The sequence below is a fragment of the Fundulus heteroclitus genome, chromosome 13 (assembly GCF_011125445.2).
Source record: "Fundulus heteroclitus isolate FHET01 chromosome 13, MU-UCD_Fhet_4.1, whole genome shotgun sequence".
Lineage (NCBI taxonomy): Eukaryota > Metazoa > Chordata > Actinopteri > Cyprinodontiformes > Fundulidae > Fundulus > Fundulus heteroclitus.
In genome coordinates, this window is record NC_046373.1 from 19,531,612 (window position 1) to 19,553,106 (window position 21,495).

The 21,495-nt window shown below is 40.2% G+C and overlaps 1 protein-coding gene across 2 annotated transcripts in view; it reads left to right on the forward strand.

Annotated features, from left to right (window-relative positions):
- The window catches only part of celf3a (cugbp, Elav-like family member 3a), a 49,064-nt gene that overhangs the window by 3,698 nt on the left and 23,871 nt on the right, over positions 1-21,495 (forward strand). For both annotated transcript variants that reach the window (XM_012875380.3, XM_012875382.3), the window contains exons 3-4: positions 1,572-1,654; positions 21,342-21,390. In XM_012875380.3, coding sequence (XP_012730834.1) covers positions 1,572-1,654; positions 21,342-21,390 — 132 coding nt within the window. The remainder of the gene's footprint in view (positions 1-1,571; positions 1,655-21,341; positions 21,391-21,495) is intronic.

A 21,495-nucleotide genomic window follows, 5' to 3' on the forward strand; every position in this document is an offset into this window, starting at 1 on the left:
TTTAAAGGTTAATGAAAGCCTTTCTCTATTATGTGGGACTTGCATACATTTTGCTGGGGCAGAGTGATATTAAAAGCTCATACTTGTGTCTTCAGACTTCATGATCAGACATGTCATTTGGTGCAGAGGCTTTAACACGTAAGAGCTGTTTGTTTTCCTTTATTTTTGCTGATTTTAATAAAAAAAATTAGGTTAATACATCATGATCTAGAATACCGTATTTGTCAGCAGTTATATAATAACTAACTGGAGGGGGAAAAATGGTTAATATTTGTCTGACTGAGCTGTTGCTGGCATTAACTAAGCACGCTGTTTCACATAGAAAGTTCCCCTGGCCCAGTACTTCTGTGTTTAGCTGTCTAATTTATGGACAGCGACATTGTAGGAGCTATTGCTACTATATATATATATATATATATATATATATATATATATATATATATATATATATATATATATATATATATATATATATATATATATATATATATATAATTTTTATTTTTCTTGTCTCATGCATCAGTGCATCTGTGCGTTTTTTTGGATCGAACCTCTGACAGAGCTATCGCAACCATTGCATGTGTGTAATCTTTCCATTGAAAGTAATTACCGGCCAAATGCTTTAGTGCTGAACTCTGTTTTATTCCTGGTTAAAGCCACTAAAGGACTTACTATTACCATTAACTTTGAGTGCTATTGTGTTTTACACAGAAAGGAACCCTTACTCATAGCTTCAGTGTTTAGCTATGTCGCTGTCCAGGGAGCCATAGCTGCCATTGCCACTGTGTAATATTTTAGTTTCCCCTAGAAGGCACTGCTGGGTGCAGCTATATGTAGACGTGTCTCTTTCTTGGACTTAGCTATTGCTATCATTAGCTCTGTGGACTCTCCTTTTCTTTCACATAGAAAGTATCCCAGGCCAAATGTGAATGTGTTCAGCTGTGTTTCATTCCTGTACACAGCTATTGCTGACATTCACTACCTGGATTCATTATTTCCCATAGAAAGTTTCCCTAGGACAATCCCCAAGTGTTTAACTGTGTCTCCTTATTTGAGAAATCCATTCCTGGAGCTATTCCCACCATTGCCTCTTTGGATTTTTGTTTTCCTTTTCCATTAAAAAAAAAAGTACCCCTGGCTCAGTGTTACTGTGTTTAGCTCTGTCACACGTGTGGACATAGATTTTGCTGCCACTAACTGCATTTTCCTTTCAAATTAAATTAACTCTTGGGTCAGTGCTTCCGGGTTTAGCTGCGTCTCCTACATGTAGTGATTATTGTTTCGAATAATTCAGTGTACCCTTTATTTTCTGTTCCACAGAAAGTCAGTAATTGTTCATTTAACTAAATAATATGGACTGAATAGGACCGCATGTAACCAGATTTGAATCTGTTCGTAATTGTGTTGTATTTGTATGAGCTGGATTCTAAATTATTCAGAAGGAACTGGACCGCGTGAAGCGCCTGGAGATGATTTTTTATTTTTTTTACTTTTGAATATGAGCTATGTAAAATAAAATGAGCGTAACTGAATCAAACCATGTGATGTTCTGCCATCCCGTCTCTCTCCAGGATGTGCTTTCCTCACGTACTGTGCACGGGAGTCAGCCCTCAAAGCCCAGAATGCACTGCACGAGCAGAAGACCCTACCAGGGGTAAGTGTGTCATTGTCTTTTTCAGTCCTCGCCAGCTTGGGATAACTGGCATGTCGGGCTATCGGAACACACAAACACAGACGCGTGCGGACACGAGGAATTTAAACCAAGTTTGACATGTGGGCTTCAGCTCACCCTTTAGCCGATATGTTCCAAGAAAGGTCAGGGGCTGCTCTCCCTCTTATGTTTCATATGTGATGCATCCAGACATATCCATCCAGCTAAGGCATGAGTCATCTCGCTGACATGTCACGGGTCGAGAGAGATGTCTGCATGAGGCTCACCGCTGGAGTGACTCTTCCAGCTCTTAATCTCGTTGACGTTCCTCTTCTCTTCTACCCCCACTTCTTCTCTCTGGATTCTAATCAAAGTTAAACCTAGCTTTATTAGCATAGCCAGGCAGCAGGTGTGCTGCCAAATGACATTTCCAGAGCTAAATATGACATGACAGCCGCGTCACTATAATAACCGCCTATATGAGAGACAAAGCGACAAGGCAAGGAATTACTGAGACAGAGTGTGCTCTCCCAGAGTTTGCTGCTGTGCTGTGCTTCCTCTTTTACTAACAAGGCGTCACCCCCGTTTCCTTTTGGTTATTTTTGTTCAAATCTACATCATTCACGTCTTTTTTTTTTTTTTTTTTCCACTCTTGAATGTCAGCCGAAGACAAGACTATAGTTTTTGAGGGAAGAGAGAACAGGATATGCAATTTAGGGCTGCAGCTAGGGATCACTTTAAGTGTCACTTAATTTTTGATAATGTAAAAATTAGCTACATTTGTTAGAAAAATTTAAAATAGTGCTGAAAAAAAATCCTTTGTTTAGCTCTTTAGCCTTATTTGAAGGTGGACGGGTCAAAGTTATATTAAAATAAATGCTGTTTTTATTTGTTTTATATGATGGTAGTAGAAAATATACAGCTAAAACCGATAGTACATAAAAAAAAAACAGAACCTTTCTTTTTTTTTTTTTTACATTATTCATATTTTACATCAGTTACAATTACCCAAAAAATATAATTTCCCACATGTCAGAATAATAGGAGTAAAAAATGTTATTGCTTTGTTCAAATTCAGAAATTGTAATGCTCTAAGAAAACGTTACCTTTAGACAGTTTGTGAAAGCCCAAATGATAAAACCATTGCTTTCTAAGCTTCTGATAGATCAATCAACAACCTCTGAGTTAATTGGACGCTCAACCTTAAGCACACTGCTTTCATGTGACCGCAAACAAATTTTAAAAAAGTATTTAGAACGTCAGCTGTCATGCTGTTTGTGAAAGAGACGGGTTCTTTGTCCCAAAGAGGAATGTGTTTTGGTGTCCAAGCTGGTAAAAGAGTGTTATTATCCAGAATGAAATAAGTCCTGTGACAACATGGATTGGAAAAGCCACTCAGAGAGGAAGTAGCTATTACTCCAGAAGCAAAATATAAAAAGGCAGATTGCCGTTTGCTAATGCACACGGGGGAAAAGACCTTAACATTTTGAGATGTGTCCTGTTGTCTGATGAAACTATAATGGTCATTGTGGCCAAACACCATCCTGCGTGTAAACACGCTCGAGAGGATGAAGTAAGGCAGTAGTACCATGATGTTGTGTGTATTACTTGTTTTTTGGTTGTTGTTGTTTTTTTTTTTTTTGCAAGATGGACACTTGTGCTTCACAAAATAGATGTCATCGTGACGAAATAACTCCATGTAGAAATACGGAAGCAGAATCTGAAGACATCAGCCTGGAAGTTAAAGTTTTGGGCACAAACGGGTCTTTCAAATTAACAAAGACACAAACCGTATCGGCAAATTACTTACAAAGTGACCTAAAGACAGCAATTCCCTCATCGAAGTGGCACAGAAAAAGTCTGAAAAGGTGTGTGTGAGCAAGGCGGTTTAGAAACCTGACCCAGTTACACCACTTCTGTCCATCGCTGGGCCAAATTTCCAGTAAAATCTGGTGAGAAGCTTTGTGGAAGGACACCCAAATATCATATATCACATTGTTTAAAGAGAGTTCTACCAAATACTGTGGAAACATGAAGTTAAAAATAATGTGTAAAAATAATTATGTTAAAAATAAATGTGTAATTCAATGTGTAAGAACAAAACAAATTAATGCGCTATAATGTGATGATTTTCATGCTTGTGCGTCTTGTATTCAAATACTTCTGAATTTCTTAGATAGCCCAAAACTGAAAAACACAGTTTCTTTTATTGCACCTACACCTTTAAATCCCTTACATTAAACAGAGCTTTCCTTATTATAAACTAGAGCTGCACTAGTGATCCAAATCTACTGTTTATTACCTGTAGTCGTGAACACGCCCACTTTTTCTGCCTGTTGAAGGATCAGGAAACATTTTGTTCTTTGTTGCACTTTGTTTTGGTTTTAGTAAAAATCTAAAGTAATGGTTTATGGTATTCTGTGTTTTAATGCAAAAGTCAGGGTACACTTATAACCCCTTTAGTTTAACTAAGTCAGTTGTTAGACAGGTGAAACAAAGAAAGAAAACTGGAATGGCCCAGTAAATGCTTGGTCGCTCCCTCTTCAGTAAAAACCCTTAAACGTCTTCTAATCCTGTTAAAACCACAGCTCGCCAGTTCAATTAAAAGGTTTCTTTGGGTCGTTGTCTTCCCTTCCAACATGGCTGACGTGCTGATGTGTCCATGTAACACACCGAGTGAGTCGATTTTTGTATCTATGGTTACAATTGTGTATAAAGAGGGTATTTTCTGCACCACTTTAATGCCGCTGCCATTCTTGCTGAGTAGCACTATTGTTTTCTCAGTTTATACACCTGCTGTTTTATGGGGTTACTTCAGGGAGCGTCGTTAAAACAGCAGTCCGACCCCGTTTGCAGCAAAACCTCCTCGCTCCATGACCAATGTGGGTTTTTATTTTATAGCCTGATAAAATTACTGTAAGTGTCTGTAATCACCGACTTGTAATGTCCGTAAGCCGCATCTATCGGAACATGCCGGTTTGATTGCGATCACAACCTTTCATAGCAGTGGAAAAGAAGGAAACAGCTGCCCCCCCCCCCCCCCCCAAACAAAAAAAAAAAGTTTCCATATTTAAGCAAGGAAACAATTTAGGTGGGGGCGGGGTGGTTGCCACTTGCCTTTAATGAGTACAGGAAATAAGCAGAGAGAGAAGGGGGAATACATGCAGCAAAGGTCTTAAGGTTGGAAACTGAGCCCCAGACTACCACATCTGTGTACGCTCCATCGCTTGTGCCCTGCGTAGATATTTTATATAGTATAAAGCACCTGATACATGATGCAGTAGTAATGGGGCATGTGTTTCCTCTTTAATCTAAGAAAATAGGGTTCAGAATGCTTGGCGGGGTGGGGATCAACTATCCAACTATCCTTTGCAGAATAGAGGTTTACTAGAGTCTGTTTTTCATATGGGGGATGTGGCTCACTATCCAGGTGCCATAAAACAATTCATATATCTATATCTATCTATCTATCTATCTATCTATCTATCTATCTATCTATCTATCTATCTATCTATCTATCTATCTATCTATCTATCTATCTATCTATCTATCTATCTATCTATCTATCTATCTATCTATCTATCTATCTATCTATCTATCTATCTATCTATCTATCTATCTATCTATCTATCTATCTATCTATCTATCTATCTATCTATCTATCTATATATATATATATATATATATATATATATATCGAAAGAGGCATGTCTGATTTGTAGAGCAAGACTACTCCTGACACTATGGAGCATCCACATCCGCCACACTGTTTGCTTAAGTTTGTAGAACAATGCAGTTTTAAAGATATAAAACCATTAATATCATGTTAAAACTCAGAATTTGCCATGCTTTTTGGCGCCACGGAGTTTGACAAACATAAAGAGCAGAATTGTAAACCAAGTGGCGACTCTTGGATGACTGCTGCTCTGGGGGAAGCCCATCCTCTAGCCGCCTTCTATCAACCCCCACAGGCACGAGCTTTCACAATGTGGCCCGCTTTCCAAAAAGAAAAAGAAAAAAGTTTTTATCAAATATCTTATCAGGAAAACTAAAGGAAATTTGACCTGCGAATAGGTCTTCTACTTTCTAAAAACACATGGACCAATGGGTCAAAATCCCAAACAGCTGTAATCAGCGTAGGATAATTGCGTCCAGCTTTGTCTTGTCGTCTATATGCGGTGCTTTTCACACTTGTGTCAACCTTAAAAAAGCAAAACAATTAGAAAAAAATTATCTTTTAAAACAAGAAAGATAAATAAAAGGCTGCTTTCATTTTAAACTGTGTTTTAAAGTGTAGAATAACCCACTTCAGGTTTAAGCAGTCTGAGTACTAAATGATCAAATTCAGCCCCGGCTGCATAAATAAAAGAGGTGCTTTAATTTAGCGCTGCGTGTCCGATACCATCAGGAACGTTTCCGAGCCATTCACAAAACTATGAAATGCACAAGTCACCTGGATCACAGCGGAGGACAATGGCTTTCTTATTTTTCTCACGAGCGCCACTGCTGCCTCCCCAGGACTGTGCGGCCCTGGGCGTTGAGCCTTTTTCTCCCATATCAAAAGCTGCTGCTGCAAAGACCAGTCAAATCTGGACCGGATTATTCTACACTGATTACAGATTCTCTAAAAACAGGTTTGGGGAAAAAAGGGGATTAATCCGTTTCCCTCCAAATATAGCTGAAATCTTGTTGTGTGTAGATTCGTCTTTTAAGCTGGGTGTCTACTTACTATTTATACGTCTCTTTTATAAATGTATCAAGATTAGAGGAAAAGGTAGAAAAACATTCATGCAAGAATCACCACTGAGGACTACCGTGGACATTTCAACGTTTCGATCGTAAAAAAACGTGATTAGTTAATTTATTTATGTTTACTTTCCAGCCAGGTTTCAGCACTGGATGGTTGTTGTATTGGCACGCATGAAGCAGCTGGGGGATGTTGAGGCGGTTGTAAGGAACGGATGCTATTAGGACGGCGATAAAAGAAATCCCATTGTTAGCGTGACCGTAGGGTAACCCCTCCTGACCTCTCATACAGGATCAGCAGGGCCCTGCGCCCGCGATAAAGCCCTCTACCCCCTTCTGCTTCTACTCCAGCGGCTCTCCTCCTCACAACCTCTTACCTCTAAGCCATGTGGAACAAGCTAAACCCTCCTGTGTTCTGCCAATCCTTCCCTGCCCCCCCCCTTCCCGCTCCGACTCGCCAAAGATGGGGAGGAGGAAAGAAAAAAAAAAATACAGAAAAACCGTCTTATTAGCTCCAAACACGCCCACAAGGACAAGATCTGCTTCCACCCCTGCCACCAGCTGTGGTGTAATTGTCACGTAATTGCACCTGCGCTGCCAGAGAATAATTAACTTTGGCATCTCATGGCCGGGGTGATACAAAAGGAATAACATGATAGCAATTATAGGAGTGAGAGGGAAAAAAAAAAATCCTAAATGAAAGCACACCTGAAAGGGGAGAAAGCTGAAAGATGTCATTAACTTTCAGTGCTGCCTTTTTTTCACCCCCCCTCCCCTCCCTCTCTTTTTGGGTAAAAAGAGTCACTCTTACTGCTCCTTTGTCTCCCCTAACAATGGAAAAGAAGAAAGACGGGGGGGGAAAAAGAAAGGAAGAGATAGAAGCCAGGCAGGGGCGAGCAGATGGATGTATCGGAGTGACACCTGGCATTGTGTCTAATTTCAGGTGAGAGAGTATGTCTCTAAGTGAGAAAGAGGAAAACGAAAAAAAGCAGGTAAAGGCAAGGGAACGAAGTGAAAGTGGTGGAGCTGTGGAGAAAAAGAAAAAAAAAAGGCCCAGGCACTAAACCAGATTCCTCTCTGAGTGTGGAAATTGAGATTTGGAAGAGGGAAGATCTTCCTGAGCTGTACTCATTCTGTCCTACTTGGACACCTCTTCCTTTTTTGCTGTTGCTGCTTCGTTCCTGTCTCTGGCCATTTGTGTGGAGACGGTGACCTCCTCAGCGTGCCACATTAAGTCAAGGTGTTTCACAGATCAGGATCCCAAACAGAGTAACTCATAGCCGGTTAGTAGAGCTAAGTATTTGCATGATTAACATGACTGAAAAGGAATCAGCCCGATTTGTGAAAACCTTTGTAAAGAACAATAAAACGAAACATTTCTATGTCTTCCACGTTTTAAATGTGCAAGGGATCTTTTTCTAGTTTACCTCTGTGATCAGAAACATAACATATTTAAGGTTTTTAAGACATATGGGTACAATCTTTGTTGAACAGTTGGGTTTAAACAACATCCCAGACTGTGGACAGAAGGAAAAGCCAGACATTTTGGGACAGATGCTTGTTAACCGTGTCTTTTTGATTATTTTTAAACCTGTAGCTAAAAGCAGTCTAACTTAGCTTAGCATGCAGATTTAGACAACATAGAAAACCTCCTCACATGAACACATATCGTAAAAAAGTGTGAAGAAGTATATGCGTCCTTACAGATTATTTCTGTTTCTTCTTTTTTTTTTTGTTGAACGTAAATATTTCAGATCATCAAACAGATTTTCATGTCATACAAAGACAATTTGAGGACAATCACAAAGTGGACCTTTTCCTTCAGGACTTTCCAGTAGTGTTCAGAGTTCATAGTTCAAGCAATCCGTCCCTAGGCCATAATACTACCATCATCCTCTTTTACTGTCATCAGTCCACTTGACATTTCCTGAGTCTTGGGATCATAAAAATGTTTTTTTTTAGTAAATGTGGGGCAGGCCTTTTTCTTGGCTCAGCAGCGTGTTGAACTACTTAAGGGAAGCCATTTTCTGGCCAGTCTCTTTCTTTTTGTTGGATCATGAACAATCACAACTGAAACAGACGAGGTCTGCAGTTCTTTAGATGTTGTTCCGGGTTGTTTTGAGACCTCCTGGATGAGGCCTTGATGCCCTCTTGGTATAAATTTGGTAGATTGGTCACCCTTGGGAAGATTTGCCTCTGTTCCAAGTGTTCTCCATTTATGGATAACGCCGCCCTTGGTTTGTTGGGAGTCCCAAAACCTTACAAATTGATCTGTAGCCCCTTTCCTGACTGATACATATAACTGATTTTGTTTCTTGTCTTTTGTTTAAATTTCTTTAAATCTCGGGACGATGTGTGTCTTTCTGAAATCTTGTAGCCTACTTCATGTTGTTCGTCACGTTCTGTAAAAGGGATTTGTTTATTCTACTGGTCAGGCAGTAATCATGCCCCTGTGTGGATAGATAAACTGAACTCAGGGCCAGGTTGGTTTGGATTGCTTTTTTTTCCCAACTTTTACTTGTTTTTAGTTTAGGAAAATGCACATTTTGTCTTAACTCTGCTGTTTTATACTGGGCAACATTAGCCTTCCAACTATCTATTGGTGCTTAAATCAGGTAAAACACACCTTTAAGAAGCTGATACATCATTACTTATAACTGTTTCCTCGTACATGAACATCCAACATACATATGAATCGACTGAAGAGTTAACAATCCTGCAGCAGATATTAGCAGTTATAATCTGTTGTGCTTATTAATAAAGAACAAAAAGTATAAACCAAATGTGACCCATCCATATAGACCAAAACTATACATTACTGTGAATTTTGTGGTTTTTCTTGTTACAATGTGCTGTTAATAGACAAATACTCTTATTATTATTTTTTTTCTTTGTTTGATTGTTGAGAAAAACTGAAAATTGTTTAGAACACGCATGAAGAGATCAAAGCTTCAGAATAAAATGGAACCCCAGATACAAGCTCCAACCTTAAAATCCAATATGGCTGCCTAGAACCTTAAAAGTGGAGACAGCTGTTGTATTAAAACATTAATTTGTGCTTTAGCTGTGCGAATAACACTGTTAGTGAATAGATTGCTACATTCAGTAAGTGAAGTCAGGGCATAGGGGTCTGCCATGTAATTAAAAAAAATAAATAACAGGGTATAAAACCTTCATGTCAATACATTTCCTTACTTACTGATGGTAAAAATCACATTCTCAACTCCACCTGTCTAATGGGCAATTGCTGGCATACAACCAAACCTGCCCTGCTCTTCCTCCAGAAAATTCAACCAATCATTGTTTCAGGCATCGCCTCAACCCCCTAAATCTGAAGCCGTGTAGTGCTGAGCACTCAGCCATGACTTGGCAACAGCAGCATCATTTGTGTTGTCTGTGGTCATTGTGTCTCGTCCCAGTGTCTTGTGGGTAATGTAGTTTATGTAGTTTAAAGTGTTTCTAGTCTTACTAACCTACACAAAGTACTTTTACGCTATCCCCATTTATCCAGCAGGAACCAAAAACACACACATTCACACCCTGATTCCCAGATCTGACATTGCCGAAGAGCATATTGACTTGTGCCAAGAAAGATGTAAGCTAGAATTGAACCCACAACTGTTCAGTTGTAAGTTTACTCCTCCCACAGAGCTAGAATTACCTTGCCTACAGTTAGTAACACTAATACTGGTTAACAAAAAGCACATTTATCTTAAAAATAAGAGACGTTATGCCAACAAAACTAACTGGCAGTGACACTGGCTAAAAGTTGGTGTTGGCCCATTTCAAGCTTTGGGTACACCAGACACTTGGATAAACCCTGTGAATAAAACACACACACACAAATGTTACAATGTCATGCTTTTTCCAGCAATTTTTCTAAATTAACACTGTGGTAAAGGGATATGTCCAAGCTTTTTAGGCATTGACTCAAAATCAAATCTGTAATACTAAAATTTGTAACATCCTGGATTATTCAACACTGAGATATAGATTCTTGAAATGATTGTGAGCTCTAATATCTATACAAATCCCACAAAATAGGATGTTTCTGGTATGTAAGCCAGACCAATTTTAAGAGTCAATAGCACAGTTTAAAGCCTTTACCGAAGAGTCTAGAGACCGAGAAAACCAATAAAGCAACGGTTGTTTTTCTTTAAATACTTGTCCATTTAGGGCAGTTAACAAAAAATAGTCTTAATGCCTTTGTCTCTTGACGTAGACGGCGCTTCTCTTTCTCTTTTTTCCCATGTTTGTTTCTCTTTCACCTGGTCCTCAGATTACCGTATGCATGCTGGCCATGCTGAAATGTTTAGAAATAAAGCCTTAAAGCCTAATAAACGTTCCTTACTAAATTTATCCGTAAATGGAAACTAATAAAACCAAATTCCATACTTTTAAAGACTGCTTAAGAGTACGAAACGCATATTGTATATTTGTACCAGATTTAGTGACTGATACTTTTTCTGGTCGGTGAAAACAACAATAACCAATTTAAATATTTTTTTCCTGTTTGTTGCAACTGGAAGTCCAAGATCAGTCTAGCCAGTATTAGTTTCTACCTAGCACTTATAAAAATGTATCACTATGACTAAAACAGTGATATTTAGGTGTCTAAAAATGATAAGACAAGAAGTTATTTTTTTTGCATCAGTCATGTGAGATAAATGTTCATTATGTCAGAACTTATTTGGCAAATGTGTTTCCATTTCCTGTTTTGTGCATTAATAATAATAAAAAACACCTCAAGCGAGCGTTAAAACCTTTTTGCTAAATTCAAGAAGTAATTTTGAATTTTGTCGTTTCCATCAACCTTTTTAAATGTGATACTTCAAAAATATAGGCTTTTAGTTCTTTAAGCTTTCAGCCTCTGTCTGTCAGGGAATGTTTTTTTTTTTTAGGCTAACTGTGCTAACAATGCAAACCAGACTAATTACTAATCTATAACACCAAGCCTCATTTAAATACCAAGTCTGTTATAATTTTGTCTCTGATATATAATAAGAGGTGAATGATGATGTTACCTTGTTTTTAACAGACCGCTCCCTCACATATAGTGTGAAATTATTCTCTTCTTGTAATGTATAATAGCCACTAATGGCAGGAGGACAAGAACAAATATTCTTAGTGTTGTTATATTTTCTTTTATCATAGCTCTTAAAGAGTAAAGAGTGGAGATCACACTTGGCCACAACTGTAAATCTCTTGTTTTGGTGCCTTCAAAATGCCTGCGTTTTAAAACGTCTCTTTAGTTTGAATTAAAAGTGCCTACCTCTATATCAACCTGAACCAAAGGAAATTTGATGAAAGCTACAGAAGTGTCCTGTTTATTTGCACTTCTGTTTCTTTGTCATTTGAATAAATCAGTCACACAATGAGTGCACTTTACAGCCTCTAAGGGGGGAACATGTTGGTACAGTGTTTGAGTGCAGGAAAAATACATGCCCATTAGCCTGTGTTGCTAATACTACTTAGCATAGTGGTTTAACACAACGATGATCAAATCCAACTAGTTTTCCGACTTGTAACTTGAAAGAGATTATTAGTCCCGAATCCAGCTTTCAATGTATACAGAACATGATGTGAAACGAGGCAAACGGTTTGCCTGACTTGGCTAAAAAACACGTTTCTTGTTGTTGGCGTTGTAAAATATATATCTATGCCTAAGTCTTTGTTTTCAAACTGCCATCTGAATTTGATAGTGACAAATAGAGGGGGGAAAATGAGCTCTGTGTGTGTGTTTGCTTGCACAGCGGGGGAAGGGTGGGCAGGTGTTCACGCTAACACAGTTTAATGAAGGGTGTGTGCTTTTGTGTTTGCTTTCGTGCAGCAGTGTTTCCGTGGAGAGCACGCATCCAACAAGATGGCTGGATGAACAAAAGTTTATTTCTTTACATTATTATTATTATTACTATTATTATTATTATTATTATTATTATCAAGAGCTCCTCCTAGGTTTCTTCATTCACAGTCTGAAGCACGTGCGAGGATGAAGCCTGTGCTTCTACATTTAAGCTGCCCATATGAGAGGAACGAGCGCTCTCTGAGTGGAACATCTGACTAATCCTGACATTTACTCAGACGCTGGGATGCAGGCAGTGCAGACAGAGGGGTTTTATCGATAGTCAGACAAGAATAATAAAAAAAATAAAAAAAATGCATGAACTAAACATAGCCCTAGCTTTTTACGCAGGATACGAGATAGGAAGTCGTAATGCTGAACGTCATAACTTGTACCCTTAATGTGTCAGCAAACATCCTACTGGAGATGAACATCAGTTGCAGGGCGACACTATCTTTCCCATATACCTGTTAGCATTGGTCCATTTCAGTCTTTTCCTTCACGATGCGAGGAGATTAAGTGGTCATTTTATGTGCTACAAGAGAAAACTGATGTTTCACTGAGCGCTAGAGCAGGCTTTCATGAAGTGAACATTTGACCCGCTATATGTCACTTCCCTTGTCTGACAATAATAGGAGAAAGCGGCGCCTTCGTGTTTAGCTTATATCCTAACCTCAGCGAGATATGGATGATTATGATGATGGCAATTAGAGCGCCTTGGAGCGAGTGTCTTCACTTGATGAATTTGCGCGGAGTCAAGTGTGCATTCATGCGTCGTCTCATTTACATATGCATGCGTATAAACGGGCACGATGCAGGACAGGCGGCGCTGACTGACAACAACAACAGCAGCCGGGAAAAAAAAAAAAAAAAAAAGAAAGAAAAAAGAGGGGGCTCGTCCTTTGTACGTCACTCTGGGCCAACTGTAGTGATGAATGCAGATTAGATCTACGAAGGTGATAAAAGGGTGTGAATTAGAGGGAAAATGGGTGTGGGGGTGCAATAATGAGGCTGGGAGGAGAGGAAGAAATGAATGAAAAGTTTGAAATAATGAAAGTGGAGCTGGGGTGCTGGAGGTGCACTGAGGCAGTGTGTTTATCAGCTTAAATACAGACATCTGTTACGGCGAGATGGGGTGTTTTTTTTTTTTAGGGGGTTGGGGAACTGTTGTCTCAAAAGTCTCATTAGGCCCTGAACTTTGAAGGGTATAAATCGCCTTTTCAACTGTGTTCAAGCTTGTAGCTCACAATTATCTTATTCGATTTTACCTCCCAAACCCAGAAACATGTAAAAAACAAAACACACATGGCAAAAGCCGGGGAAAAAAAAAAAAACGTGAAAGAAATAAAGAAAACACAAGTCAGCCAAGAACATACCCAAATGCGGCAGAAGATAAAAGCTCTGGAGCTTGCATCCATGCAAAACACAAAAGGCTACGTAAGAGGGGACGGCAAAGTAATCATCTTGTGTATGGTTTCATATATTGAACATTTCCATAGAGGTTTATCCATTCTGCAGAACTGCTCGGCCTCGTTTATGCTCCACGCGGCCATGTTACGCCATTTCGGCTACCACGCCCCTCTGCGCTTGGCAAAAGTTTCTGCTCCGCGCACCTAGGAAAGTTTCTACCACGTGAACAGTCCTGCTCATAAAAAACATGGCAGACGAACAAGCGCTCCTTTTGGGCGGAAGGTTCGTAAATATAGACACCTTGATGATTCGGCCCAAAAAGATCACAGTCATCAACAAATTGTTAACAATTCCCGGACAGAAGTCGCAGTCACTCTTGGAAGAAAGCAAGAGGCTTAAATGTTGGAAATAACTATATTTTCTACTTCTATGTGTAGTGGGGTGTTGTGTGCTTGGCGTAGGAGCACGACGCTACCCTCTTTAAGAGAACAATACTACTTCAGAGGAAGCATAAATGCTGCAGACGTTGTGTCCGCATGTCTCATTTCCTCGCTGAGTGTACGTGCATAAAGAATAAAACAACGTCAAACCGGGTGCTCTGAGCCGAGGTCAGTCTACCTGAAATCTCCAGAGGGTATTGACTGAAGTACCACTGTTCTGCTAGACTCTAGAGGGTAACGTCGTGCCTCCAAGGCAATGCGTAATACACCCCACTACACATAGAAGCAGAAAACACTGTTATTTCCAACATTTAAAGCTAGAATCAACCATTTTTCCGGAAGTTTCCCCAAGTCCCTTTTTGAATAGCTGTGCATGCGCAAGACCATCTTACTTTGCTCTTCCGCTCGTCGGGGTGTTCGCGTGAAATAAATCTCCCACATCCACTCTGGTCTTATTTCTTTCCACTGAGGCCTTGTTGTTTTTCTCGTAAACATTAGATTAGATTTAGATTAGATTCAACTTTATTGTCATTACACAGGTACAGGTACAAGGCAACGAAATGCAGTTTAGGTCTAACCAGAAGTGCAATAGCAGCAAGTGCAGGATAAACAATAGTTCTATAAGTACAGGACATGGGTTTTTACTGAATAAATATAGAGATGGATACTATTATAAACAGAATTTTACTGATAGATTTGTCCTATGAGTATAATATATAGATAACTAGTATTGTGAACTAAATTTACATGAACACAGTTCGCTTCTTGCAACTCTCAGCCATGTTCAACGTATACAGTGAGAGCTGTGTAGCTACAATGAACGGCTAACCGCTAACCTAGCCGCTAAGCTAACTGGGTACATAAACACTAGAAGTGTGCATGCACAGCCAGCAAGCGGAAACTAGGAAGGAAAGAGCAAGGACACTGGCGTTAGGTGAGAGCGTCAGAATGATTGACATGTGGGACAAACAATAGATAAGGCGATTTCCCCAGAACTTGAGGGACAGGGGGAAGTGAGAGCAGAAACAAAACAATGACATATCCATGCCCTTTGGACCGAACGGCAGAGATTGGTTATAGTTTTTACAGGGCTGAAGCTTCCACAGAGAATGATTTTATTTTAACCTCCTTTTTGTGAATACATAATGTATTAACTACTGTCAGGTTTGAAGGACGATTTCACCCAGTATAACAAAAAGTGTTTCTGAACGGGATTACCAGCTGTAGCTTTAAGCCTCTTGCTTTGTTCCAACAGTGACGGCGATTTTAACAATTTGTTGATCACGGTAATCTTTCTGAGGCTGAATCATGAAGGTGTCTACGTTTACGAACCTCCGCCAAAAGGAGCGCTTACTTGTCTGCCATGTTTTTCCGTGCGGGACCGTTCACGTAGTTAGACATTTTCCACGGTGCGCAGAGCGGAAACCTTTGACTGCGTGGAGGGGCATAGTAGCCAAAGTGACATAACATGGCCATGCGGACATCGCGGATGCGTCAAGCATAAACCAGGCTTTACTCTATAAGTCCGTTTGCAGGTGGTTACCCACAACATGTTGTTTAACCTTAAAAGGTCACTTCTAGTGCTACACACGTGGAAGGGAAGAAAACACAGAGATCTGCAGCTCTTTATTTCATTTGGCTCAGAGATAGCGGGGGGGGGGGGGGGGGGGGGGGGGGGAAAAAAAAACATGCCACAGCTAGCTATTGGTAAAAGAAAAAAAGCATTTTCATACCTAATAAACTTTATGCTTGTTAACAACACATGCTAATTGCCCCAGAGGTCCACTCCTTGCTTGAGCTATCTGTCTGAGCCTTGGCGTTGATTGTTTACTGTTGTATCCTCATTCTTTAATTTTTGGCTATTCCTTCCTATAAATACAGTATTCAATTATTTCACAATCCTGTGACAAAAAAGGGGTTCCAACAGATTAAATGCTTCTAATGGGCGAGGAGAATTTTGCGCTCCTGCTTCTTACTTTTAAAGAGCTCACCCATAGTTCATTTTAATTTCAAAAGGGCTCACTCCATCTATTTTCTGTCTCTCCAATAAGTAGCCATACATCTATTCAACATATTCTTATTAAAATTAAATTTTTCTTGTTAAGTAAACGATATGTTTCAAGACCCAAGAGACAGTGCCATTACAGACACTACGTCATCAGCCACATGCGGTTTTGCCTTCCATTTTTTTTTTTTTTTTAGTTGGCCTTTCAAAAATATTTTTTTTGCTTCCGAAATGCGTTTTTACATTAGTCATCTGCACTGAAGACTAGCGGAAAGCATGTCTGGGACTTATTTTTTTTTTCATACTTTCAGCATTTATAATGTTTTCCAATTCTAAGATATGATTTGGACAATGGATGAGTGGATTAATGTTTAAAGCTTTGAAAGCATGCTAAAGTCTAAATAGTAAAAAAAAAAAAAGAAAGAAAAGAAAAAGGGAACATGTAAATCTGTCCTTAAATTAGTTCTCCTTCTCGTTTGCTTCACCGAATCGGGTGAGACAACACTTGCCATGAATATTTAACAATCCGAAGCGACGCAACAATTGTTTTACATTTACGCTTTGATGTTCACTTTGAGGGATTTCTTGTTGGCTGTCTGATGAAACGGCTGAGTGTCAGCTCCTTTGTAAGACCGGACAAGCTATCGAACACAGTTAGGATTGGAGACAACACCGGAGGAAGGAGCTTTTACCCTGAATGCTCGCTCATTGATTAAATATTATCGAACTGTAGCAGCGTTCTGCTGTCCGTCTCTTTGCGTTTGATTGATTTAGTGAGCGGCTGGCAGCAGAGGGTTTGTCTCTGCTTTTTTTTTTTTTTTCTGTCTGCCCATGTGTGCACGCATCTGTGTGTGCATCCACGTGTGGATACATTATCAGAACGCTTTCTCCTGTGTATATCTGCTTTGTTTTTTTTATTAACTCTATTTTGTATTTAGTTATTATTATTATTATTTTTTGTTTTGCTTGTGAATGCACCCAATTTCCACCTGCACAGTGGGAATTCACATGTGTATCTAAGCGTTAAGACGCACATTGGCGATGAGGAGGCGGATGGAGGAGAAGAAGCGAGGGAGCAAAAGCAAAGCACAAGCAGCAGTCGAGGGGGGGGGGGAGGCAGGGGAGGTGGCAGGTTGATTACGGTCGCAGGTCTCGTTGCCTGGAGACGGCTGGGACGAGGGATGCCAGGTTGCTAAGCGACCGGCACGATGCAATGACCAGCACTGTGTGATGGAGAAGGGAGGGGAGGTGAAGACAGGAAAATTGTCTTTGTAACCCCCCCCCCCCCCCCCACATACACACACGCGTTTTCCTTCTTTTCTCTCTCTTCTCTCTTCTCTCTCTCTCTCTCGACGCCCCACCCAGCTCTGCCTCCCCGCTGAAATGTTCTTGAAAGAGCAGGGGTGATGCGTTCTGCTGATTTATTTACCATTCAGAGCAGCCGCTTTTTAGGGTAGACAAACAAAATGGGTTGAAACCGGAGCGAAAACCGACGTCAGCGACGTGTTTATAGAAAGCAAAAACAGAGGTAATGATTGGCGGGGTGAGGAAAAAAAATGTCATTGTTGCTCAACTCTCCCTCCGTCTGAAACCCATTTGCGGGGGGGAAAAAATGTAGAGACGGCCGCACCTTTTGTGTTTGTCAGTGTGGATCGCATGGGTGTGGTGGTAATAGAGGGTCATGCGTTGCTGCGATTTGATTGGATAATCTATGAATTTAATATCTCATAATCCCAGGCAAATCCCCCAGCAACATCACAGGAAGCAAAGCGAGTTTATTTGAGCGCCTGGGAGCAAAAGCTGTTTGTTCAGTTGAAGGTTGATTTGTGTATAATGTTCGGAGACGTTACAAAACCCAAGCAGCGAAAACACACTCGTATAACGGCGTTTTTTTTTTTTTTGATCAGGTGTTGTTTCTTTCTTTCTTTTCTTTTTTTAATTTTTTTATTCTGTGTGTGTGTGTTGCCTGCACTCAGTATGGGACTGTTTTTGTAAACAAGCCGAGGGGAGGGGAGGGCAGCAACAGGAGGAGGAGGGAGAGAGCAAATTACTGTAAAGTGTGTGTTAGCTGTTCGGGCTTAGAGAGAGATATTTTTTCCTCCCTGCTCCTGCATCTGCTCTCGAGGCAGCGCCAACATTCAACAGGCATCAACGCTCCCTCCATCCTCGCTTCCTTTTTCTTTTTACGTATGGTGTCTTTCATTTTTTTTTTTTCTCGCTCCCTCCTCTTCCCCTTAAACATCTAATCCCACCATCTCTTGACCTGCAGGCACATTTTGTCCTTCTCATTTGTTTTTTTTTGTTTTTTCCTCTTCGTGCGTCTCTTCCTCGTGTTGCTCAGGGTAACCCTATTTACTGTGCTGATCTGAAGTGGCGCAGCCTTTATGGCCTCCACTTCTCCATGTTTTCTCTCTTGTATATTCTAATTCCAATCTCCTGAGCCATCTGCTGCTCCTCTCCTTATCAGCGCCACAGCGGCCTTCGCTGTTTGTCAGCTTGTGGTAAATTATTGGATGAGGGATGTTTCTCCCTTTTTTTCTTTTTTTTCATTACATCAATCAAAGATATTACATAAAGTCAAGAGTTTGTCCATGTTTAGAGAATCTGTTTCAGTGCGAAACAATTCAGTTTATTTGATTAAATTTTGAACAATCTTTGTTTGTTCTTAAATCAGTTTTCCAAACCATGCATTTATTAAAATGAGGAGGGCGGCCATGGGTGCTGTCACCCCTTGTGATGGCTGAAGGACAAAGTAAATTAACTCAACAATAAATCTACACATTCAGTATCCACGAACCTAGACTTAGAAGAGATGCTAAATAAACGAAAAAGCAGGACAGTGATAAAATAACAGCCCTTTTGAATCTCTACCTGTATGTTAAACAGAAACATTTAACGGGGATCGCTTGATGGCAGTTCCAATTTGCATACTATTTGCACTGCAGGAAGTTGGATAAGCACCGTTTTTTGACAGTAATAAGACTAGCAAAATTGCCACAGAATTTTTAATTATGCTTTAAAAAGTGTATTCTTAAAGATAATATACATATACTGGACGGGTTTACTACTGGTAGCATCTTTAAATCAACAGTGCTTCAGTTTATATACAAGCTAGCAATAGCATTGCTGCACAGCTAACTGCTATTAGCTGCAGTGTAGAGCATAGATTACAAAAGTAAAGCTAAGACTGAATCTCTGTCTAAAGTCCCCCTAAGACTATGTAAAGAAGGTAAGCGCCGTATTTAGTATGTATTCCCCATTTTTTAAAATTCTGTGGCATTTACAGTTTATCAGCCTACAAGTTTGTGTTAACCCTGTGGGAAGTTGGCAGACTTTAGAACACAATAACACAACAAAAACAGAATCTACACTTTTTGCTTCCTAAGACGATTAAAAAAATGTGTGTTTGAGAAAGAGATAAAAGAAAGGACCTCTTTTCTAAAGTCTGTGATTATTCCACGTTTCAGACATGCTATAGTGTCAGCACTGCAGCACAGCTAGCTGTGACAGGAATTTAGAAAAGTAGTAGTTTGTATGAAATAAAAGTAACCCAACTGAGATTGTATTTACAAATATATCTATCTATCTATCTATCTATCTATCTATCTATCTATCTATCTATCTATCTATCTATCTATCTATCTATCTATCTATCTATCTATCTATCTATCTATCTATCTATCTATCTATCTATCTATATAATTATCAAATTATGAAGAAAACACTGTAAATAATGTGTGGTGGTTTGTGTTGTAGGTGTGCAGGCTGAATAAGAAGTGACTTTTTGCTGTGGTAAACAGTGCTGAGCCCTGTCATATCATCAAGTGAGACACCTAACAAAGCTCTAGAAATAATTGTAACTAGAATTCAATGGTTACAGGAGCGGACCTCCATTTGCTTGACTGATGTGAGGATGGCTCTGGCCCCCTCCATCATCCCATTAATTGGTGTGATCTATTGGACGCTCGTGATGAGGAGACACAGCAGGCCTCTGCAGCAGGTGCTGCTGGTGTTTCAGTCTGTTGGGGTCAGCTGGGCAGCAGCTCGGAGATGTTTGTTCATGCGGGCCCTGCCAGCAGGATCCCGACCGCTGCACGGATCGATATCGTCTCTAGGTGACCGATCACAGCGGATCAATCGGTGGCATGAGATCAGTGACTGGCTGAAATGTCACCAGCCCCATAATTAAGACCTTCATTAAGCCACGGTTAACAGAGTGTCACTCGGTTGCTCTCACCTCGACTTGTCACCCAACCCTCCTTCCTCGTTTGCTCGCACCTCCCCCACCTCCCTCCTTTCCTCCATATGCTCCTTTCTATTCCCCTCAATCCCTCTCAATCCCACCCGTCTCCCCTTTCTGCCCTCTCTTGTTCATTCTTTGTCTTAGTTTCATTCAGTACCCCTTTTCACCGTTTTCATGGTCCATACATTTGAAGGGCAAGCTTGTAAAGGGACTGACGTGAGCACAATTTCACACAGAGCTTTAGTTAAATAGGACAATGGAGAGGTGAAGGAGAAATGGCATTTCAGCGGCTTGGCACTTAATGAATTATGAAAAGGTTAGCTAATTCATGTCAGTGTTGGGTGGTCTCCTCGTTTCCTTGTATTTGTTTTTACAACTATCTTTCCACCCATCTCTGCCTCTCCGTCAAGCTCAGAATCTCTCTGTTTTCCGCTGCTGCGTGCTCCTTTAATCCAGATTAGCTGGCGAGTGTTCTTAATCTTATCACTTCCCCAATCCCGCGTGGGTGTGTGCTTTTCCTGTTTTTTTTTTTTTTGTTTTTTGTGTGTGTGTGTGTGTGTGTGTGTGTATGTGCGGGCAGAGGAAGGGGGGTCCACAGCAGGATTAGAGCAGATTCTGAAAGAGGGCGGGGAGAGGAAGAGGGGGCTGTATGACACTGCAAATGCAATATGACACATATCTGTGTCAGCTGTGGTCTTCATGGGGAAGTGGGAAGAGAACATATACGGAAAAGGTGTACAAAACGTGCATCTATATGTCAATAATTGCTTTACGTGACAAATTACTTAAATTGTGTAAGCATGCATGTTATGTAGTGACAAACATTCATTTATATAATCTGAGCAAATGTCATGCTGAAAGCACAGTTACTGACATTTATTTCCAGTTTCTATGCATTTTTCTTTTTTTTTTTTGCTCCACAAATGTCTTAATTTTGTTACTGATTGCAGCGATCGCTTTATTGTTCGTAAATTGACCTTGTTCTGCTCTTCTCCTCTTTCCAGATGAACCGTCCGATCCAGGTGAAGCCAGCGGACAGTGAGAGCAGAGGGGGTAAGGGTTACCTGTCTCCACTCAGAAACCCATCACATCCTCAGACATTAAAAATACACGAGCTCATGAGTCAGTTATGAGGTTAAACGCGCAGCGTGTGCTTCT